The 23538-nt window shown below is 41.4% G+C and overlaps 1 protein-coding gene across 3 annotated transcripts in view; it reads left to right on the top strand.

Annotated features, from left to right (window-relative positions):
• The first annotated feature begins 1751 nt into the window (after nt 1–1751).
• The window catches only part of arap2 (ArfGAP with RhoGAP domain, ankyrin repeat and PH domain 2), a 186081-nt gene continuing 164294 nt past the window's right edge, over nt 1752–23538 (top strand). For 2 of the 3 annotated variants that reach the window (XM_085349547.1, XM_085349548.1), the window contains exons 1-6: nt 1752–2541; nt 3874–3953; nt 13621–13697; nt 14017–14081; nt 15577–15942; nt 16717–16786. In XM_085349547.1, coding sequence (XP_085205673.1) covers nt 1766–2541; nt 3874–3953; nt 13621–13697; nt 14017–14081; nt 15577–15942; nt 16717–16786 — 1434 coding nt within the window. In that variant the 5' untranslated portion in view covers nt 1752–1765. Of the gene's footprint in view, nt 2542–3873; nt 3954–13620; nt 13698–14016; nt 14087–15576; nt 15943–16716; nt 16787–23538 lie in introns of all 3 variants that reach the window. The other variant, XM_085349549.1, reaches the window with a different exon arrangement.

The following is a 23538-nucleotide window of genomic DNA, read 5'->3' as shown; positions in this document are numbered from 1 at the left end:
CTCTATCAATCCCCGTTATGAGGACAATACAGTCAAATATGATGTGGGACTGTGGAACAGTGGACTGCGTCACTGCCTGCATCCTCTCTGCTGATATCACACCAGAGGCTCATATCCCTCTCGTGATAAAAGCGATAAGAGAATCAGTTTCCGTTTGTGTTAATTTCATCAGCGTCTTGTTTTATAAATGACAAACACATGCAGTAACCCCCCCCCCCCCCCCCCCACACACACACAAAAGCCTGTTTACTTAAAAGCAGAAGTAACACTTCAGGTTGCCTGTGTGCTGCCGAGTTGCAACTCAAGAAGAGAAGTAGTCATGACAAGAGGTTGTTGATGTATCTTCCTGTGTGTGTTTGTGTGCAAGATAGAGAACTAGCAGTGAGAGACCAGTTGTGCCACTTAGTTCATCAGCCCTTCACTCTTAAGACTTGCTGATGTCAGGATGCAGACGCTTAAAAGTAGCCCGCCATTAGAAGGGTTATGATATGTTGGCTTTGAGCTGTGGTGCCTGGATTCTTAAACACAGTTGAGGTAAGTGCTCTGTAAAGGCTGTGCCATAGGGCCAGGCTGTGAAGGTGTACAGTGTTTCCTCATAGCTCTTGCTGTTTCCTGCTGCTTCATCCAGGAGTATTGCAGATGTGTTTCGTGTTATTTTGGCTGCATATAAGTATTCTCACAGTGACTTTAAAGAAGATATATTTAGTCACCTTTATCGCTTGTTAAGGCGGTCAGTGCCACCCTCAGAAGATCAAAAACTCCCACGGTCATCTTTTAGTTAAGTTTTTTGTGTATCCAGGTCGGATACAGAGTGAGGTTCACAGAGGGCCCGTTGCTTTGTTTAGTTGTGCAATGATTTTTTTATATGCTTCTGTGCAGCTATTTTTGTACCTCTCTTGTTGCCGTCATTTGCTTTTATTTTGAGTTTGCATTGGCCCCAAAAACCCCACCATACGTAAAGGAGGATCTGACTACAACAATAATGTGAGCAATATGTAGAGAAATATCATCATATCCAGAGAAATTTATTGTAACTCACTTCAGGGACCACATTAATGGGGAAGTGAAAATCTGATATCGTGAAATTCAGTTGTAATTGATTTGGAGGGTAAGATTGATGGCCGGCCACTCTATCATTAGCTGTTTTTTGTTGTGAGGCGATTGTTTTGGTTATTTTATTGTTTTATTTCGCAGTTTTAGCCGTCTCCGTCTTTGAAAATTCACCTTGGTAAATAACTATAAAGCACAACTGAAAGCGCGAAGTTAAAGGAACTGATAGTTAGATTGGTGCATATTACATGTGATCTTGCACTATTTTCTGTAAATGGCGATTGAAAATCATTTCTCTGTGCAGAGCAGACGCGCGTGTCTTCGCAAATATTTAATTTCCGGTTGCAAAATTGCCTGACCTTATTGATCTTTTAATCTAATTCTCAATAAGAAGTGAGTGCTAGTATCTTTCAAAATATTGATCTCTTTCTTAAACTGGGTCACGTTTCCATAGCCAGAATTGTTTAACACCATCAAACTGAACACTTAAAAAATTCTCTGTAAGTTAAATCCGTTATAGGTTTGGGAAATTGCAGCTTGTCGCAAAGAACCTAACTCTATATGTTAAATACTGTATGAGTTTGGAACTTGTCTTGTCTGTGGATTGCTTTACCTGTCATTTATTTTTCTCTCTTTTTGTTTTTACCTACAGAGTAAAGCTGGCCTTCTCCACCTTTTAAAAGTCTCCCCAATGTGGCAAACGTGGGTTTAGAGGATGATGTTTGCAGCTCCAGAGCCCAGCAAAGAGATCGTGGAGTGGCTCTCCAGCCTCCGCTTGTCTCACTATGCCCCGTTTTTCCATCAGGGAGGTTATAAATCTCTGGAAGACTGCATGGACCTGACAGAAGAGAGTCTTCTTGAGCTCAAAGTGCTGCCGACAGGCCACCGTAGACGCATCCTCCGGAGTCTGGAGGCACTGGGGTTCAAGCAGCTGAGTGGAGGGGAAGATGAAAGTGAAGAGGATGGAGCAAAGAACTTGAGGGAGCCAGTGCCATACCCAAGACATATCTTCCTGAAAGATAGAAAGAGGGGGGCATCATGTCAGCAACCAAAGGAACAGAGCAATCACGATTTGGAAGCAAGTCAGAGTTTACCTCCAGGAGCAGGACTGGGAGAAAAAGCTGAAAACCTTCCAAGGAGCAGTTACCTCGTCCCGCCTCGACCAGCCCCACGTAACCCCAAGAACATTCAGAAATCTGCACAGACCTGCCTGCCTGCTTCCGCATGTTCCAACAGCAGCAGCGAGTCCCTCTCCGCTTCTGAAATACCAGATCGAGAGATTACTACAGAAGATCCGTTGCATGGCACGAACTCCATCGCCTGTTCCGGTGACGATGGGGGTTTTCAAGGTGAAATGGTTGAAAACTCAATTTATGAGAGGCCGGCCAATTTAAATCCTCCTGTTGGTCAGAGGCTTAGTCGCTCCTACAAACTCAGGCACCGGCCTGTTCCTGAAATCCCAAATCCAACCACGGTGCCACTTCAGGACAGGTACTGCAGTTAAGTTCATTTGGTGTTTGTTTGACATTTTGGGAAATAGGCTCACATGAGTTGGATACAATACGAACATGTTTTTGTTAATTATAGAATTAATAAGCAAAAAAAGGCTCTAAAAAAGAAGGAAAAAATCAAAACACATATAAGAAAACCATATAAATGGATTATAAGTAGTCGATTAGCTTTGTTGTTTACTCTGCATTTGTGGTAAGATAAGCAGTTGGTAGCAGTAGTTTGAATATTTATGTTACAGATATGTAATTAAAGCCTCACCAATTCACTGCTGGGGAAGTGTTAGCTATTTGCTTATTTGTTGGTGTCACCATTTATAACAGCGAATACATAAAGAATAAAGTAAATAAGATGATTAATGCAGCTGAAAGAACATAAATAATAATATAATGTGATCCTAACTGAGACGGAGCCCAGCCAACGTGTACCTGTTTCAATCGTTTAAAGGCCAGGAAATCTCCGAATTGGCAGTTGGATGCTCTGTGCTAGCTGTAGCTTGTTAGCTTTTGGTATAGGCTTTATGTTTACCCTACGTTGGTGACAAAAAAGATACTACTTGTTGGTTTGCTTGTGTTAATAGGAAGGTTTTGAACATCTGTACAGAGTGAAGCTAGCTATTTCCATTTCTTTAAATTCTTTTCTCGGCATAATCATCGACAGGATGTAGCTAAGCTAGCTGTTGCTGCTAGGGATCGCTTCGTGTCTAAACTCAGACTCTGTGAATGTAATCATAGTTTTTATTTAACTATTTCCTGAAACAGCTAACATCTTTATAAAGGAGTGTGCTTTATGTATTTTATTTAGTTTCAGTTTTTGTCTTTGGCAGTATCTTCATATTCTCTGCATGGCCACGAGAGGTACACTTCAATCTTCTTACGCTCAGCAAGGAGTACATTTTCAAGTCAATTCCCCCAAATGTTGAACTATTCATATAAGCAGAAAGTTTGACTTTACAAAAGTTTAGGAGCGGTTTTTAGGTCCAAATCAAACAAGTACAAATAACAAAGGCAAAAACACTTGGAGAGATGTGTTTTCATGCTGCCGTGCTAGGAATTAATGCAAAGGCAAATCTTTTTCTCATTGTTTTCAGATTTACACTGATGGAGAACCCGAGGCCTCTAATTTCATGTTCAAATCTGCAATCCGCGCGCATTAATATCTCTCTCACTGATGTACTTTTAAACTGTGAAACTAACTTTCAGACTTCCACATCTCTTTTTCTAACGGCCTTTACGTGGTGTCACAGATTTTCCCACGTGCTGCTATGCTGGTTCTAATCCACTGATTTTTTTCTCTCTCCCTCTTCCTCCTCAGCGCACCGCCATCGCAAACAACCAGCCCTGAACACCTAACCAGCTCCGATGGTCCCACCGGTGCAAACGGCATACAGAAAGGTACACACAGTCTTTCAGCTGCATCCGCTTTATCTCTGCCATGAATATTTCATTCCACAGTAGAGGCAGCAGCGGTGCTGTTGTTTGCCCGGATGAAAGTAGGGAGAGGAGATGAGGGGTAGTGCGTAGGTGGGGTGAGGGTGTTCAGAGGCTGGTGTCGTGGGAAACGCCGGCACCCCCCTTTTCAAGAGGTGATCTCACAGGGAATATGCTGTCTCACATCTTGTCCCTCAGCGAGACCCTGGTGTATATTTCTGTCACAGTGCTCTCCAAAGTTTTTTAGAAGTTGTTCAAGTTTGCTAACAGCACACAGACTTGTAGTACAACCATTACAAATATGTTTTTGAATCCGTCCCAGCCCTGTTTATTGGACCTAGTCGGCCCCGCCACCTGAAGTAGATGCACTCTCTCAGGATTATGTGATGCTCTTCTATGATGACAGTCTGTACAAATATGTGGTAAACACCCTTGAACGTGTCAGTCTTTTTGGGACCATATGTGACCACATGGTAACATCGCCCCTCGCAGCGAATCAACAGATTTCTGTCTGCGTTTTTTGACATTTCCTTTACGCTCCTTTCTTGTTCCGCGTGCCTTTACCGCAGCAGTCTCCTGGCGGTCTTGTTTTTCCAACGTCTTCTCTGTATGGAACAAGGCAGGGAGTGAGACTTGAGAGAAAGGCACGACAGTGAAGTGGGTTGGGAGGAACGAGCAGGGGAAGGATGCAAAGCAGGCTGAGAGAGACGGAGGAAGAGAGGGAGCCGAGACGGTCCCAGAGCAGGGAAATGAGGAGCTCGACTAGCAAGTAAAAAACTCCCTGCACAGCAAGGCCTAGCAAGACGTTATTTGACATATCATTTTACCCAAGCATATTTGAAGAGTTTATGCCGAGATGAGAAACAAGCAGTGCAGTCTCACAGAATGATTGTTGTATTAAATCAAAACTTGCTACTGGAGGCTGGCAGAATTTTAATTAACACCTTCTCTCCTCCTCTCTAATTTTAAAATCTCATTAAGGACGCAGTTTTCTGTCTAGTGCTTCTCTATCAGCTCTACAGCAGCACAGCAGACTGTTCTGGGTCTTCACTAATTTGAATTAAAAAAAGTATCACTTTATTAGTTACACCTTGATACTACTATGTTGGACCACCTTCATAACTCTTTTTCCAAAAAGACAGCCTACCTCGCACCCTTAATGACGAGTTTGACACTAGGGCTGCCACAAACTATTATTTTAATAGTCGACTAGTCACCGATTATTTTTGCGATTAGTCGACTAATCGAATCGTGCATCCATTGGACGTAAAACATACAGCTTATTGCACCAGCAGCATCTGCTCTCATATAACTGTCATTAGCTTACAGCTTGAAGTGGGAATATGGTATGTGCTCACTAAAAATAAAGACAAGATGATAGTTGATTAAACTTTTGATGAATTTTGCAGATTGTGTCAGTGGAGTTTAATAAACTCAGCCGTCTGCTCCTTGCTATCTAAAATATAACAGGACACCGGAGTATATTCTCAAGCATCTCACACTTCTGATAATCAGTTTTCTGTTTGACGTTTATTCAGCTGTGTCAAAACTATAACTTTAATCTCAGCCGAACCGATTTACTCAGGAACAAATAAAACACTGAAAAAAGCCAAACAATAACATTTTTAAGTTATCTAAGTGACTTATATATGTTTAACCTGAGTAGCGAAAGACAGCGGGGGGTTTGAAAATGATTTGCTGTTCTCGCCGGCTCTAGTGAGCCTTGAACCCCGACTAGCTATCGAGCTGGTGGGTAACAGACGTCTCCGAAAACGTCGGAGCGCTTTTGAAATATGTGGTGTCTTGATAAACCGAGCAGATATTTGAGGTTTACACAGCTACATTCTCGCCCGAAAATATGTTAAAAGTTTATTTTGTGACCTAGAAAGAATAATAAAAGTAATATTAAAACTAAGTAGCTGCCGCCATTGTTGGAAACTGGAATTGGCTGAGCCGTGCTATGAATTCTGGGATAGGTTGGGCCATACGCCCGACCCATCCTTCAAATCTGGGGAAAAGTAGGACGCATTTGTCGGCTGCATTTGCAGAAGTCTTAGAATTTGGACTAACTTTGTCGCGTCACTGTAACACAATCGGCCTACAAATGCGCCCTGCGAAGGATGCGGCCCCTGAATTTGGACACAGCTACGATACCGGAGTTGCTTCTTCTTCTTTGGGGTTTAACGGCAGCTGGCATCTTTGTACATGCAGTGCTGCCATCTTCTGTTTCAGTCCGTTATTACACTCTTAAATCCTACTTACTTATTCCTGCGTCTTTCAGGATCTTACAAGGCTTTAAACGACGCGTCGACTATTAAATATGTCGTCGACGTAATCGTGACTAGTCGACTAATCGTGGCAGCCCTATTTAACATATAAGTATATATCAATAAAGACATGGTTTGGCGACCATCTGGGCTTTTCAAAGGATAGCTGCATAGGCAGAGACCACCCTCACTCATTTCTGACCCAGTCAAGTTATTCTATAAGAAGGCCTAAAATATATCAGAAATCTCTCAATTCAGAAAAGAGCTTCAAGGGTTACTCATCGTTGGCTTATAGAGGCATAAAAAGTTACGTTTTGATGGGATAGATTCACCAAGGTGCTGGAGATTTTGGTGCATATTGACATGATAGCGTCACACAGTTATCAGGATGCGAATCTTCTGGTCAACCACACCCCAAAGTTGCTCTATTGGATCGAAATTCATTGACTGTGGAGGCCATTTGAGTATGGTGAACTCATCGTTGGGTTCAAGAAACCAGTTTGAGATGATCTGAGCTTTGTGACGTGGTGTGTTATCCTGCTGGAAGCAGTCATCAGAAGATGGGTTCACTGTAGTCATAAAAGGATGGACATGGTCAGCAACAATACTCAGGTTGGGGTTTAAATGATGCTCATTTGGTACTAAGTGGCCGAAAATGTGACAAGAAAACATCGCGCACAACATTACACCACCAGCTGCCTGAGCTGCTGATACAAGGCAGGATGGATTGATGCTTTTATGTTGTTTACACCAAATTCTGATACTACCATCTGAATGTCACAGCAGAAATCATGTGTTGATCTTGCTGTGTTGACCAAATACTAAAACTAAGGACGTACTCTTTTTACTCTTTACGCTTTTTTATTATTATTTTTTGTTTCAACACTTGAATTAGTTTTAGCTAACTTTAATAACCTTGGTGTCAAACTACTGCACTTGTTTCATTTTGATGGTGATTGATAAATAAATAATCCTCAGTGTCTTATGGTACAAAGACAACTCCGTTTAGTCGTCTTTTTTGTGTTTTCATCGCCTTCGCTTCAGCGTATATATCTCTTGAACGCCTTGATGGAACTTCTTTAAAGTTGGCACACACATTCACTTGGATGTGAGGGCTTTTCATTTGAAGTGATTACTTGAAGTGCTGAGTTTGTATTGTGGCGAGTAGGCGTGAGTTATTCTGTGCTGGCAAAAAAATAGAAGAAAAAAGGAAGCGCTGCGTGGCTCTGATGGCTGAGCTGACAGGTGTTCTTCAGTTGGGCAGGTAGAAGTACAAAGAACAAAATTCAGGAAAACTAGATGCTGTGTGGTTCATGTGTAACTATAGAAAACTACTGAGGCACTCTGTCTTTGTGTAAAACGATACTTTAAGTTTATTTTCCGAGCAAATTGGCAAGAAAGAAGCAGACTAACACATATCCTCTGAGTTTTCATCGGGATCTGTGTTGATTCAGTGATGCCGAGAGGTTTTTTTGCTTTATTTACCTTCACATTAGATTAGCGATGCTGGTGACCGTCGCCGTGTTGGTAATGCTCTGGTCGCGCAGACAAACCAAAGCAATCGCCCTTATCAGATTAAAAGCATAATGCAGTAGCTTGACCAGACGTAAACACGACTAACTGTACTCATCAGACGATAGCAGATAAAAGCATGCTTGTAATACACTGATGCTGCAGATAAAATCACATCTGCTTCGAACAGTTAGCATGCTTACCGTGATGCAGTTTAAATGCTAATTTGCTGATGTACAACTGGTGTAATGCATGAATGGAAATCTATGAAATTTTTATGCAACTTATCAGAGATGCTGACGATTAAAAAAATGCACACAAGAAAGCTTGATGTGTAAAATGAAGATGAGTATGCACACTAGCTGCTATTTCTAAGTCAGCTATCAAGTTTGAGCAAAGGTGCGTTGTTCATTATGCAGCCTCCTTTGAGCTGTACTGAATCAGCTTGAGGACGACAGTCAGCTGGGTTTGATCTCATTAAAGGCTTGTTCAAGGAAATTAACTTGCAGGCTGTGACTTAAGTTTACACCAGAGGATTGCTCACCAGTGTGATGGTGGGACAACAGCATCAGAGCAGAGAGTGTCAAAAGTCAAATTGTTATTCTAAGTAGAGAGGGGCTCTCCAAGTGTGACACCATTGTTGCACTGAAGGTTTCCAAAAACACTCTGCACAAACTGCATCAGTTGTATCAGGCAGACCAAATGTGAGATCGTGCTCTCGAAGGATCAGTACATTAGGCTTTGCTAGCTGAAAGATAAAGAATCATACAGAATTTGTTAAATACATAACGCCACACTCCAGCCTGCAGAAATCCTGGTAAACACTAGGCTGTCTAGCAGAGGTCTCAGAGGATGAGTGGCGGTCTGTAAACCACTTCTTAGGGCTGGGAGGGGAGGGAGGGAACGAGGCCAAACTCTGGGGGTGGGATAAGACACGCCAGCTTTTCGCAGAGGATGAAAAGTTCCTGTTTACTGAGAATCCGTGTTTGGGATTTGTGGCACTAACAGAAGAGTGTATGAATTTTCCTTTGTACAAAACTGTGAGATTGGGCTGTCACAGTGTGAACCTGCTGACTCGCAATATGAAGACTGCAGTTTCTGTGTGTTCAACCGTAAATGAGAACAATGTCTTGAAGTGTAATTAAAAGCTACGTTGTGACACCTGCAAAATGCTGTCCTTTAAATTAAAATCTTTACTTATAAACACAGTTAAACCGTCTTGCACTGCAGCAGAAGAGGAAATGAATCATGCAATTTACAAGCTGATTCTCAAAATTAAAATATGCATTTCGAAAGCCACAATTTCTCAGTTTCAGCAAGTGGAAGCCACATTTCATTAAAGTAAAACTAGTATTATTGCGTTTTACTTTAAATTAAATTTAGGAGTTTTTTCCATAAATTTAATATGAGAATTTTCATGTAGTTTTTCCTAAATATATAATTTACGAATGTGTATTTTTAATTCATCCAGAAAACCTGTATTATTTATGTGTATTTGTCATTTATAACAAGTCAAACAGGGAAACAGCTGACCTGCTAGACAAACAACCAAAACTACAAAGGTTAATACCCTGTACTGAAACAGTGGCCACATTGATGCACTACTGTAAGTGCTGGACATGTATATGCATCCATTTGCCTCCAGAACCTGCTTTGTGGCACAGACTCAACAGGGTGCTAGAAACATTTCTCTGAGATTTTGGTTCATGCTACCCTGATAGTGTCACACAGTTGCCACAGATTTGTCAGCTACACATCCATGATGGGAATATCCCATTCCACCACATCCCAAAGGTGCTCTATTGGATTGAGAACTGGCTGTTCTCAAATGGCCTCCACTCACTGATTGAGTGATGGTCACTGTCAAGAGATGATTTGAACTTTGAGACATAGCGTGTAATGCTACTGGAAACAGCCATTGGAAGATGGGTACCCTCCAATCAGCAGCAATACTCAGGAGTTTAAGTTACTGTTGCCTTTCTGTTGGCTTGAAGCAGTCTGACTGTTCTTAACTTACCTTCCCCTAACAAGGCACTAGATACTTTCTCTATTTTGGACTATTCTCTGTAAACCCTCGAGTGAACATGGGTGATATAGCCTCAAGCTTATAGTTCAAGAAAACTCAGAATAACAGTGGTATTTACTTCTAAGTGTAAGTAAATAAAGGAGATTTTTCATCCTTTTCCATCAAGCTCCTGTCAATGATGGCACACTTCTTAATTTGACGTTTTAAACCTATTGAAACAAGGTGCCAACAGCAGCAACGTTATAGTACAGTGGTAATGACCCTGTTTTAGAAAGCATTCTGTATATTTTGGATAGTAATTTTGGGGTTTTAAGAGTAAGAAATTGAACCACACTTGGTGGTGTTTGTAGTTCAACTTGACCCGGTTTAAATTTCTTTTTTACTATGGATTTAATTTGTTGATATTCTAAAAATCTTTTCTTGTTGATCCCATATTGTGTAACTAGTCCGTCAAATGAAATAAATTCTGTTCCTTCTAGTATATGTTCTAAATATTTGATTCCTTTACCACTCCAATCTGAAAAGTTTATCATATCATTGTTTTGTAATATGTCAGGGTTGTTCCAGATAGGTGTACGTTTGCATGGGATTAATGAAGACTCCATCAATTTTAGAAACTCCCACCATGCTGTCAGAGAAGAGCTGATGTTGATGCTTTTAAAGCATTCATGTCGTTGGATGTTTGAGCTGATAAATGGTAGATCTGAAAAAAAAAAAAAAAAAAACAGTGGTAATGACCCAGCATAAGTTAGACATAAGCACAAAAGCAGCCTAGGCAGATTTTAATTTAGTGTAAGAATATCTAAAGTAAGTTGGCATAGTAATTCATTAGCAGCTGCACAACATTTTCACATAATGAAACATAAATATGTTTTCTGCCTGGGATGTTGAGCCTTGGGTCAAGTTTTTTGACCAGCTGCTTAAAGACCATTTGCGCTTTCTGTCATATGGCGTGCAGCTAGCAAGGTTATGTGATTGGATTACATTTGGGTCGCACATCAGCTGCATCACCAGTATCTCCTCCTTCACAGCCCGGATTTACTCGACTGTGTGTCTTTACCTCAAGTGGTGAAACGTGTTAGTTGTTTCAAAGCAAAAGCGGTTTTCTTTCATATTTTGAAGAGTATTGTGCTTTGTCGTAAGATACAGTGTTGCCAACTCCTCAGTAAGGAAAATCGCTATTAGTTGTCCTAAAAGTCGCTAGAAGTCGCTAAATGACGTCATCGCCTAATTTGCATAATTGGTCATGCTAATCTAATTATAACCTATGTTGTTGGAGAGAGAAATAACATCGTGGAAGAGACATAAAGTGAGTAAAAAACGTCCTTAATGCATTTAGAGTTTATTTAGAACTACAAATTAAATTTCTTTTAGCAATTATTGTTTTTTTTTTGTCACAATTCCAACCCAGCTCCTTTACCCGGGCTTGGACCGGCAAAAGTGACCCGAAATTGGCACTCTGGTGGAGTTACTTTGTGTGTGTGTGTGTGTGTGTTTATAAGTAGTTTTAAACCTTGTGATCCACAAAACAGCATAAGAGTTGTTGTGGCTATTTTTGTTGAATGTTTATAAAATGCAATTTGTATTCATTTTTGTTTTTTCTTTAAAGGTGTAAGAATATACTGACCTAGTTTTGTTATGTAAATTTGTAATTAATTTTATTGGAGAAGCTTTTGGAAAGTGATTGGTTTATTAGCTTATGGACCCTCCTATTAATCAAGAGATTAAGAGCACCCTGGATGGGTGTGGTAAAGAGGTTTTTTGTTTTTTGTTTGCCAAATGTCAGATGGGAAGACGGGAGGGTTAGAAAATGATTTTTTGACCACTTTTGTAGTTGTTAAAGCAAATTAAGTTAACTTTAGTTTAATTTTAAGTTTTAAGAACAAACGTTCTAAAACAAACCTCCCGTTGCCACCCACGGCCTTTTCTTGGACTTTTTTGGTGTTTGGAACGTAAAAGGCCACGACAAGAGTAAAAGAGTAAAAGAAGAACTGACTGGGTTACAGCACCCGCTGCTTGTTGAGAGTAAAAGCGATACGGGCTTTCACGTCTTTTTTTAGCGACAAGGGGTCTGAAAACTCGCTAAATATAGCGACAAAGTCGCTAAGTTGGCAACACTGGGAAGATATTCAAGTAGCTTCCTCTGTATATTTTTGGAGGCAGACACACCCACGCTTTTCTCATAAATGCCCACACTACGTAATGTAAATGCAATGTAAATGCATCGCAAAAATATTGCTATTTTATTTAAATTTACATTGGTATTATTGTGAATGATATGATATGGTACAGCGCAACACTAGATTCCCACCTTCAAAGTAGTGTAAATCACCTTGCTTCACTGTAGTTAGCTGTTTAGCACGCAGTTGAACAGCTGAAGTAACTCTAGCTAATAAGGTTAGCTAATATTGTTAGCTTGTTAGCATGCTAACATTTTCTAAACGGCACTAAATAAAGGCCTCTCTAGTTAATCTTATTGTAGATTACTTTGTAAATTAATCTTTTCTTGTACAGAATTAGAAATAAACTTTTACAGTAAAAAAAAAAGATTTAAATGTTAGCTAGTAAAGCAGTGCTGTAGAGTTTCATGCTTTAAACACTGCTAACTTTAGGGAAGCAGTGCACCAAATAAACTGTTTGGTGACTAATTTGAATTCATGCAGTTTCAGTTCCGTGTCCTCCCTGCTCAGCAATGAGGTGTCACAAACAAGTAATAACAAAGTAACCCATAACACCCCAACGTAAAGACAGGAGAAACAAAATAATCTCCACGCTAACACCAAGCTGTTGGTTGCATCTAAATCGTTTCCCAGATTGCGACTTGACAGTCTGCTCATGAGCAGATAAAGAAGCAGAGAAACAAATGCAGAAGCTGGCAACCGATCCAGCGAGGGAAGAGTAGAGGGAATCAGACAGGAATTGAATACAGCGGCATCTGACGGCCCTCTGAGAGACCCATGAGTGGCCTGAAGGTCGGCTGATGGATGATGATTGATGGTCGCTATCTGCGCACCAAGCCTCTCTGTGGAGAAGGCGACTTTGTTGGAGTGGATTCTGTCATCAAGTAAATTGACCTCTTCATAAAGCTTACCGTGCCCTCTGTGTACTTCGGTAATGGGCTGCATTGTTTGGAAGTGTGTGTCTGTAAGGATTTCAAAAGTAGTACATTCATGTCCGTAGGAGTGCGAGTGTCTACGTATATGGCTGTAGATCCTTTTAATGTCTGTGTTTGTCTCGAGGCGTCTTTACATGTCCGAGGGTGTTTCAATCTTTGTACGCCACTGTCAGCGCGCATATCTGCTCCTCCACCCGTGTCTGTGTGTGTCCAGCCCTGTGGTGGCGTCTTCTGGCCCTCACAATCCTCAGGAGAGGGCGGCGTCATTTTTCACAGTGACAGGCAGCAGCCCACGCAGGGTGGCCCGGGGTCTCCAGACTAATAGCGTCTGGCCGGAGTCTCTACGCTCTTCTTCTTCATCTTTGCTTCCACCGACCACGGTCCCTGCAGGAGCCCAGACAGAGAAATGTCTTGGCAGCGAGGACCGCACTTTCATTTTGTGTGTTGGGATGAGGGCCGAGGCAGAAACACAGGCATGCTGAAGCGAAATTTAATTGGTGTATTTGCTTGCACGGATCAATCGTTGACACGTTTGCTCAGATCAGTGAGTTAGTCTAATCAAAGGACACTATAACATCTGAGTGATTAAAAATTGAACTGGAACAGTTAAGCTTTCTACTTTCAAGCACCACGTTTAGGCTTTCACACTGTGTTTTGCAAGTGTCAGTGCCGTGACAAACCACCATCGTGTTGTCTCTGTGTCCTTTTTAGCTCCACTTCAAAGAACCCTGACGCCTATTGCTCCCTACGGTGAAATATTCCTGTTCAACACCCCCAAAAGTGCTCCGGTAAGACAGCGTACACTCCCACTACTGGACAGTGAGTAGCAGCTCGCCAAAGAGGAACAGACATTTCTCAGATCTTCGACGCTATCTTCGGTGTTTCGGCTGCAGTCCGCACACTCAACTTCCCTCTCAGTGTTAATGCTGTCACTGTAGACACACAGAGTGTAAAATGTGCTCGTTTCAGCTTGCCCCCTGAGGTTAATAGAAATGTCACCTCGCTGCTAAAGTTAACATAGTTTAGTGCACCGAGACAATAACTGTGTCTGACTGAAAGATGGACACCTCCTTTTCATCTGATGCTAATCTCTGCTGTGTTCTCTAGGACCAAGGTGCTAAAGAAGAGCCCCACAAGGGTTTAAAGGACAAGATAAAACGGAGGAAACAGAGGTATAGTATGCTCACGTAATGCTGCTCCAGCCCACTCTGGATATACACACAAAGAAATCCAGATATTTGAATGAAGACTGGGATTCATACACTGCAGATTTTGTTGTATAATGGCATGTAAAGTGCTGATAACAGTATGTGGCCACTTTGCATGAGAAAAAATAACTATTGTGATTAGCTACACTAGAAATATTTAATATATATGTCCTTCCTCAGATTTGTGAGAATGGGCCTGCTTAAAGAGGCAGAACACCGAAATATCAATTTCTTTCTTCTTCTTTTCCTTCTTGCTGCCATCCTATTTAGGCTGCCTTAAGTTTGCAGGTATTGGCTGCAGAGATCTCTCTTCTCCTGAATGTAATGAAACCAGATTGCACTTGCCTTGTGCTGGTGAAAGTGCCCCTCCCAGGTTTTACTGCAGCAGTGTTTACAGAAAGCAATTTCATGTAGGAACCGTTTTCTTTATAGCCAAGCTACATTCACCAAGCAAACGAAGCATGCAGCCTAGCTAACTTTGCAGCTCAGTTCCGGAGAACACCATTATTCCAGTACTCCTGCTAGAAACACGTGCCTCTTGTCACACTTCAGTGCACGCTTCCCTCTGCCCAGTGACACGGTCGGTTCAATAGAAAGGAAACAGTTCCCACATGAAACTGCTCACTACTTGATTGTGTGTAAGTGAAGGCAGCCGTCTCTTTAGTGACGACAGAACCGAGGAACTCGTACAGTCTACATAGATAAATATAAATACTTCAGGAGGCAATTAGCCTAGCTTACTTTTGTGCTGTATGGTTTTTTCTGTTTCTTATGCTGATTCAAACAGTTTAAGAATCAGTTAGCTGAATGACATAAGCAAATAATTAACAAGTTAGTAATTCCTGTCAAAATCTGCTTCAAAACAACATTTTTGATGTCAATGAAATGAGGGTATTCCAAAAATGTCATGTCAGTCACATTGTTCTCAGATTAAGAAGCCCCGCCCACCCTCTATTCCAAACTTGGTTTTAGTAGATGAGCCAATCAGGAGAAAGTGAAGGCTTAACAAAAAGTAGCTGAACAATGGCTGCACCAAGGCCTCAGAATAATATAATTCAAAATTATTTTAAGCTGTAGATCATGAAAAGCTACTCTAATAGAGGCAACCATTCATCGCGGATGGCCGCCCCTTCCTAAGCCTGGTTCTGCTGAAGGTTTCATCATGTTAAAGGAGAGTTTTTCCTTCCCACGGTCGCCTGTGCTTGCTCACAGACAGTTATCTGATTGTTGGACTTTTCTTTGTATTATTGTAGAGTCTTTACCATAAAATATAAAGCACCTTGAGGCAGGTGTCATTGTGATTTGACCATAAATAAAACTGAACTGAACTGAAACCTGGAAATAAGCACAATTGGGTCCTTTTAGCAAATCAGCATTTTTCTCTTAACATGTGATGCATACACAAGGTAATTCCTGATTAACTGCTAATGCCATCTAACTATTGATGTCCTCTGTGCAGAAAAAAGACACCACTGAAGAAAGAGTCCAAAGAAAAAATGTCTCCACCAGCTCCAGCTATTCCAGACCCTTACGGGGACGACTACTCCACAGTGGACGAGTGTGCTGCCGTTTTGCCGCAGGCATGTGTGGACCAAAGTTTTTCCAAGACCCCTGACCCCGCTGCTGCTGTCGGTCCAGCTGCCTCCGGCTCTAATAATAAATCCTTGATCATGGTGAATTGTGACCTCTACTCACAAGCTGCAGACTCTGTGGGGGCTGCAGAGAAAAGTGGACTGCCTGATATTTCTCCATATGCATGCTTCTATGGAGTCCCCAAACGGCAGGTGCTCAAAGTGGGTTGGCTGGACAAGCTGTCACCTCAAGGGTAGGTTACACTGCTTCATACTAGTATTTAGAGGTAGCTCTACATGCATGAAGGTCAATTTTTCTGCAGCTCCACTCTGCCTGGAGGATATTTATATCCTCTTAAGATCAGTGCAGGTTTAGTGTATATACTGTTTTTTTACACCTCTGAATCCCAACATGCATCTCAAATGGCCAGAAAACTGTTCTCTAATAAATTTTGCACTCTCTGCTTCCCCGTGTGTCTTCTATCTCGGATGATTGCTTAAAACTGATAAATGGTATTGGATACAGAAGCAGATCTATCTTTAATGCAAGGCACTATCGAAAGGAAAGAAAAAAGAAGATGGGAGATAACTTCGTAGCATTGAGATGCACGATATGTCTTATTTCAGTTCGTTCAGCTTTCCTGTCAAAAACTACATTTTCTTTTCCCCGTGTCTCCCTCGGTGCTGCACGTTCCACTGTTGCTTGAAGCCACAGCTATCAGTCATTTTTTTTCCTTTTTATATTCTCCTTCCTCACCTGATTAGCATAACTTTGGCAAACTGCCCTTGGGCTGTTGAATATTCAAATTGGAAGTGGCCATTTGTTTTGATTATGCTAATTGACAGCTGTTGAAACAACTCTTGACATTAATGAAACAATGACACTCTTGATGAAATATGAGTACCTGTACAGAGCGGATCACTGACTCGCTGTCCTGAGATTTGGGGATTTCGCTTGATTTCTTTTTTTGGTTAATTACTTTGTGAGTGTATCAAACACATTTCTGCTTCTCTTTTTTTGTGTGCAGAAAATGTGTTTTTCAGAGGAGGTGGGTGAGATTTGATGGTGAGAGTTTGACCTACTACAACAACGACAAGGTAGGTAATGGGGGGAAATACGGCCTTAAACGTCTTGCTTTGCCAAACTTTTGTCTTCCTTGTGTCCTGCTGACACATCCTCCACTGTCACACTGGCAAAGTCTGCTTCATTCCTTTGTGCTGCGAGCAGCTGAGCCAAGTTCCTAAGTGTTCCCTTCGTTCTCTCATTGTCATCATTATTAGCTTGGCAGAGTAAAGAATGGGGGCAAGGACAGAGCGACATTACACCACGCATGATGGACCAGCACTCTCTGTGCCCACCCAGCCATACAGTAAAGTACATTGATGTTGGCACCTGACCAGTTCTCTGGGAAAGAAAGATGGAGAGGGAAAGCCTTCCTCAGCATTTCTCTGTCCCTTTCTCTTCTCTCTCTCTCTCTCTCTCTCTCTCTCTCTCTCTCTCTCTCTCTCTCTCTCTCTCTCTCTCTCTCTTCGTTTTATTCTCCCTACATCTTAAATTTCGCTTAGTATTGCCTAACTCATCTTCAGACGAAGAGAGAACTGCGTCAGGGTTGGGTGAGAGTTGTAAAAGATACTACAGAGGCTGCCAACATACATGCAAGCACTGGTTTTCTTCAGCATTCAGTCACTTAAAACATTGACTGAATGCTGAATCATTTAATAGTTTTGATAAAATGCAACAGTGAATCAAACAATTTTTCCATCGACCTCCAATAATTTCTAAATGATACAAGTTCTGTGAACTGGCAGACTGAAGACCGTATTTATTGTCGCCGTTATGCTACATCTGTGAGGTAAGCAGGCTTGTCAATGGGTAGTGATGTGTCATATCTATGTCAGAACCATTTCCATCTTACCTTTTTTAGGAAATACAAAGAGATTTTCAAAGTAAGACATGTCTGAATTTAGATTAAGTAAAGAGTTAAACAAAATGTGGAAATATGACCGAGCTATAGATGGTAATGGTTAAAACAATTTTGAGTTTGAGAGAAGCTTAATTATAGTAGTACTGAAATCACGTCAGTTCCAAATTGGAATCTAATCAACCGAAACCCATTTATTATTCCACATATAACTTTCTTACTTTGTGTTGGGGTGTGTAACCTTGATGTGTCCTCAGCCACTCAATACAATATTGAAAAGTCTAAAGCACGGGTTGTGGAGTGCCGCATCAATGAGCTGAACTTAGTTATGCGCAATATTAATTTTAACTCCTTCAAAGCTTATTGATGCGGCCCTCCACAACAGTCCCAGTTTCTCATGTGTCCCCTTGGGAAACTTGATTGCCTACCTCTGGTCTAGAGGATAAATCAGAAGAGAAAACAACAAATGTATTTAAAACATAAAAACAGTATCAGTTTTTTCATTCGAGGGGTTGCAAAGCGGCTTTCAGACATCCAGCAACTGTAAGCAAGGTAGAGAAGCTTAAATGTCATGCTCTGTATTGAAGTTTCAAATACACATAGAAGCGTATTGGGTGATGTGGAAATGCATTGAAATGAGCTGATCTGCAATGCTTTAAATAAGCTTGAATTTTGTAACAATGCTAGAATTTTAAGCTCGATACTGATACTCAGTGTGTTGTGTGCTGTTTTTGATGTCATAAGGGAAATAAATGACACAAAAAAATCAAGACAAATTCCACAAAAATATTGTTTTATTATTAGCCATAGCTGCTAACTTTTAATGCTAATTTAGTTGACAGTTAATGTTGGCTTTGAGTAATAGCTAATAATTTAACAGCTAACATTAATGTGTTTGTTTACTAGATCAATATTTATGATAGCTGCTTTAAAGTTGTTAAAATGGGAGCTTTAGTGACTTCCAAATTCATCATAAAATGTTGTTTAGTTTTCTGAATATCCACTGCTGTTCATGTGTTCAGCTTCTAGTGGAGGGAGGGGCCGTGTGCCTGTCTGTCTACAGCGGTGCTGTGTGAAGTTCTGAGCCAACTGTTTATTAATCTGAGAAGTGATTTCCCGAACTAAGTGTGAACTTAAAAAAGGGAAGTATTCCTACATAAAGCTAAAACTGTTCGCTATCAAAGTATAACATCCTCCCAAATCTCTATGCAAAATCTACATGCTCGCTTGTACCACAGTCAAGAAACTGTTATTGAGATTAAATATTTTCTGCATTCAGAAATTTTTTTTGTTGCAGTACATTGAATATGATTAAACACACACATCAGTTTGGGAACCTGGGAGCTGACTGATAGTGGAGCCTGATGGGAAAGGCAAACATTAAATCATGTATAGAAGGAGTTGTTGGATACATGGTTAGAGTATGTGGAATTTAGCACAGTCAAACTTTTTATTATGCAAGTCTTTTAGTTTCAAGTCTGACATAATGTGCTTTGCCATTATGCTCTCACTAATGACCACTGGATGTGTTTTGCAGTAGGAACAGGCACATTTACTGCGTGTGTGTGGATGTGTGTTTGAGCAGTGACCCCATATCCCCCTCCTAGGGCCAACTTGTTTTCGCTGCAGCAGCATTGCACAACATCACAATCAATGATGTGGGACCTGTCTGATGCCTGCTCGTTAATCACTTACTAATTATAGCTCTCCATGCTCTCTCGCTCCCTTTGCCTCTCTCTCTCTTTTTCCCCTCGTTTTCCCATTCCAATGCATATGTCGCTTTATTTATCAGGACACGCTCCATCAACAGCAGGGCGGGAATCGGCAGGGAGGCCAACGAGTCAGCACTTTATACTCTGTGTCACTGTCGGTGCAGGGATGACAGTCTCTGGAAAGATGAAAGTTTGCTTTAATGTGTGTGTGTGTGTGTGTGTGTGTGTGTGTGTGTGTGTGTGTGTGTGTGTGTGTGTGTGTGTGTGTGAGCGAGCATTGTTGTTTAGACTTTTAAAAGTATAATAAGACTTCTAAAGTCCTGCCAGTGTGACTCTCCCCTGTGAGACAGTAGAGGACTTCATCATGTTTTGGGTGAATGGAAAGGTTGAGTACAATGTCTCTGTCATCCTTGCTTTGTGCGGCCAGCTGAGGCTGCACCACCCAGCATACCACCCACTGCCACCTCCAGAGGGTTAGCGCGGGGGTAGAAGAACATTAAAAGGAAGTCTCTCAGCACTGGTTTATGTCAGAAACTGAACTATGAGTTGGTGGCTTTCTTTCCCTCGCTGTGCTGAGACGTGTATTCTTGTGACTACAAAAAAAAAATGCTGTTCTCCTCAAGCTACATAACCTTTTTGTTGTCTTCCTGATGTGGGCGTTCACAGCTCATCTCAGAGGAGTTGTACTCATTACAAGATTATGCCAGTCAGAGAGATCTGAGGCAAGAGTAAATACAAGAACAAAAATAAGCAATTTTGAGAACTATTTTCAAAGGAAAGCGATTTAAGCATGCTAGGCACCAGTTAGAGATCATTTGCAGGCTAAATTAACCTATAAACATTAAGTTAAAGCAAGAAATAAAGTTAAGCTAGACTTGGTTTACATTGAATTTTTAGGCTCATATTAGTCAGTGAAATTGTGTCTAATTAGGTAAAACTTAATATACAGCAATATAGTCAGTAGCTTAGTGATGCTAACAGTGCTAACATGTTTACCGTGCTAATCAAATATTGACTAGATTATGTGAGATTATGCTAATTAAACAAGCTGAAACATTACATTCTTTCTATTATGAATTAAACATGTCCTTCATGAGCAGTAAAAAGTGTTTGAATACTACTAGTATTTTGTGGTGGTTAATTGCAGCTAATGCTACAAAGCTACACTGCTAACTGACCAAGTATCTCACTGGTCTCCAGGCCTGTGTCACGCAAGCCTAGATGCCAGTTGACAATACTCTGGCAACTACCGGTTGTTTGGGGGGGAAATAATGTGTATTTCCCTACGAGTTGGTGAATGAATGCTTGGTGCTCGGTGAAATTGCTCACAAAGCGGAAAACGTTGCAGCTGCAGCAGTTGCTCATCGGTTACGTGGAGGAGCCAGCCTTCTTTGCAAACACACACTAACCACTAGCCAAGTGACAGTGAAACAGAGAAGTGTGAAACAAACTAGACACAGAGATAATTCACTTTCAAAGTAATGTTGACTGAAGCAGTAGAACACAACTTTTACTTTAAACAATCTCACTTACAGTTTGTCATATTTTTTTTCACATTCTACTCACAATATTACCAAAGCAAGGAGGTTCAATCTGACCTAGCCATCACAAGCAGCCCCTTGCTAACTGGTTGGAGACTATACAGTTTTTGCTGATAAGTCTTTAGGCCTGTGTCTCTGAAGCCTTAGCAAATGATAATGTCTATAAAAGATTTAAACCTGGAGCATTGGGTAATGAAACAAAAAATATTATTTTATTGCATTTGTAACTGTGTGAGTCAAAGTTGCTTATAAAACCATCAGACAAATCTTCTTTCTTTAGTTTAAATGAAAACGGTTTGCCCTTTTGAGTCATATCTTAAAAGACACAAGCAAAAAACAGACTTCTGCAGTCTGTGCTGAGCTTCAGTTTGGACTCTTAGATCGAGTCAATACTGATATGAGTATGTTTTTCTTTCTTTATCACGTTCTGTCTCTAGCATTCGTACACAAAAACAAAAATGCCTACACGCTAAAACATTCCCATGCTTGTTCTCTTTGCCAAACTTTCCAACACCCAAAAATCTCTTTTTTTTGTAGCTGAAAACCCCCCTGGGATCTGTCAGCACCAGACAGAACTAATCGCACTTAATCTTAGTCGCAACTTGAAGGTCTCTGGCCACGATGATGTCATCATAGGGGTAACGGAGGTGGCGTGGGAGAGTAGCGAGATTCGCAGTCTCACTTCTCTCTCTGTGCAGCATTGTATCCAATCTGTCTGATCAATCACGCCTTTCGCCTGATTTCGTCAACAGTGGGATTGACTTGGGAGAAAGCTGCGGGCCTGAGATGTAGTCTCCGGGGTCCCTATATTGGTGTCGTGTGTGTGTGCGTGCATGAAGACAGTCCAAAGCCTTGCTTCGGGGTAGTGAGAGGAGGAAGTGGAGGAGGATGGCTGCGAGGGATGAAGAGATGAGAGGCTGGGGTGGGGGATGAAGCTGGATAGAAGGCCAAAGGGGAGATGAGGTTTTAGGACAGGGGATCAGTCTTTCAGTGTGTCTATCTGTCTGTCTGCGTGTTAGTCAGTCTGATGTGGAAAAGCTCCCTTGCAAGCCTGAAAGCTTCTCTACTTACTATCTCCAGTATCATCCTAAGATGCCTGCTCTGATGCTGAGTGTTTCCTTTTTTCACTGTGAGTGTGTGTGTGTGTGTATACATCCTTAAAATGGCTTTTATTTTGACTCCCAGGACCCTGATCAAGTGCCCTAATGCAGTCAAGTTCAATAATTATTAACATACCTTTAGCTGCTCCCATTAATTGCTTTTATGTTTTAACATGTTTATAGTGAAAGCGATCTATTACCTAAATTTCTAGATTTCCTCAGATCTTTCAAGTTTTTTTTTAATCATCTGTCAGCTTCATGTTTTTATTTTATGATCTGCAAAATAAGCGTTCTGATTCATTTTTCTCACTAGTTTTGTTTTTTAGTCTCAGCTCAGCAGGCAGTGAGCTCTAAGGAAAAAAAAAATCCAAACCCCAGTGTACACATCCTGCCCGGCACCACATGTCAGACAAAGTTGGTGATTAGCCGATGCCACTCGCTAACGTAGGGAAGCATTTGACAAATGCTTTGCCTGATATTTTGCTCAGCGGTGGGTGATGGAGGACGCCGAGCGACTTAAATCCATCAAATGGACAAAAACACAGCCTGAAATAAATACCGTTAAACGGATTCTGTCTGTCAGCAGTAGGGAGACGGTGGTATTAGTGTTTGCTGTTTCTATTCACAGTCAGTTCTGCTGACTGTGAAGGAGAAGGAGGGGAGGGAAAAACAGCGTAACCTCTAAACTAACACTTGGAAGGGAACCAGACTTTGGTTAAAAATGAGGATTATAATTCGACTCCATTAGGACTTTAAAGTCTAAATCTTTTATTCTGGTCTGATCCTCAGACAACAGATATGAGAGACATGAATGATCTCACAACTTCACTGTTCAGAGTTAGGCATAAATTATTTGGTTTTTACATGTTTAAAAAACAGAAAACACAGACACCATCGACTTCTAAATACTGCAGGCAGCTCGCTGATCGTGGATGCTTTTCCCGGGAGGTGCAATTTTTCCCTCCAGCCAGTTGGTGTCCTCATGCCTCCACTGAAAATCTGAGCGTTTGAGATGCCAGAACCTTAACTCCATGCTGGTGGTAAAACCTCCTCCATCCTTTTTCTTTTCCTTTTTTTTTTTTAACCCTCCTCCCTGTTTTTTTTCTTTTCTTTTTTCTTTTTCTTCTCTCCACACGGCGCCTCTATTATTGTAGGCTTTAGCTCCATTGCTCTGCCTTAATTTTTTCCTGAAGTTTACCAGGTTGTTTTTGAAAAGAACAGAGAGTTATCCATGCAGGATAGGCAGTTCCACGCACAAAAAAGGAGAGGTAGTACCGACACTGCCCTGCAAAATGACATGGGGTGACAAACCCTATGGAGGACCAAATGAGAGGCCTTCCCTAGGGTTTGTATGGCTAAGAATGAGCAGCTGAAGTTGGAGTGGGGAGAGGTCATAGAGGAGGGTGATCTTTTGGCAGAGTGAGTCAGGTGTGTCGGCTATTGGAGAAAGAGTGATAGTTAGGCCTCATTGCTTCCTTGGCAGCCAGTCCTCTCGAGATCAGCCTCAAAAACCTTCACGTGCATGCGGGCGGGCAGCTGCCGCTCCGGCGCATGGCGTCATCTCAATGCCGACCG

The sequence above is a fragment of the Diplotaxodon limnothrissa genome, linkage group LG3 (genome assembly GCF_057381915.1).
Source record: "Diplotaxodon limnothrissa isolate DT_005_m linkage group LG3, D_limnothrissa_male_GT1.1, whole genome shotgun sequence".
Classification (NCBI taxonomy): domain Eukaryota; kingdom Metazoa; phylum Chordata; class Actinopteri; order Cichliformes; family Cichlidae; genus Diplotaxodon; species Diplotaxodon limnothrissa.
The sequence above is the reverse complement of the archived record's forward strand: the minus strand, read 5'-3'. Positions and strand labels throughout refer to the sequence as shown.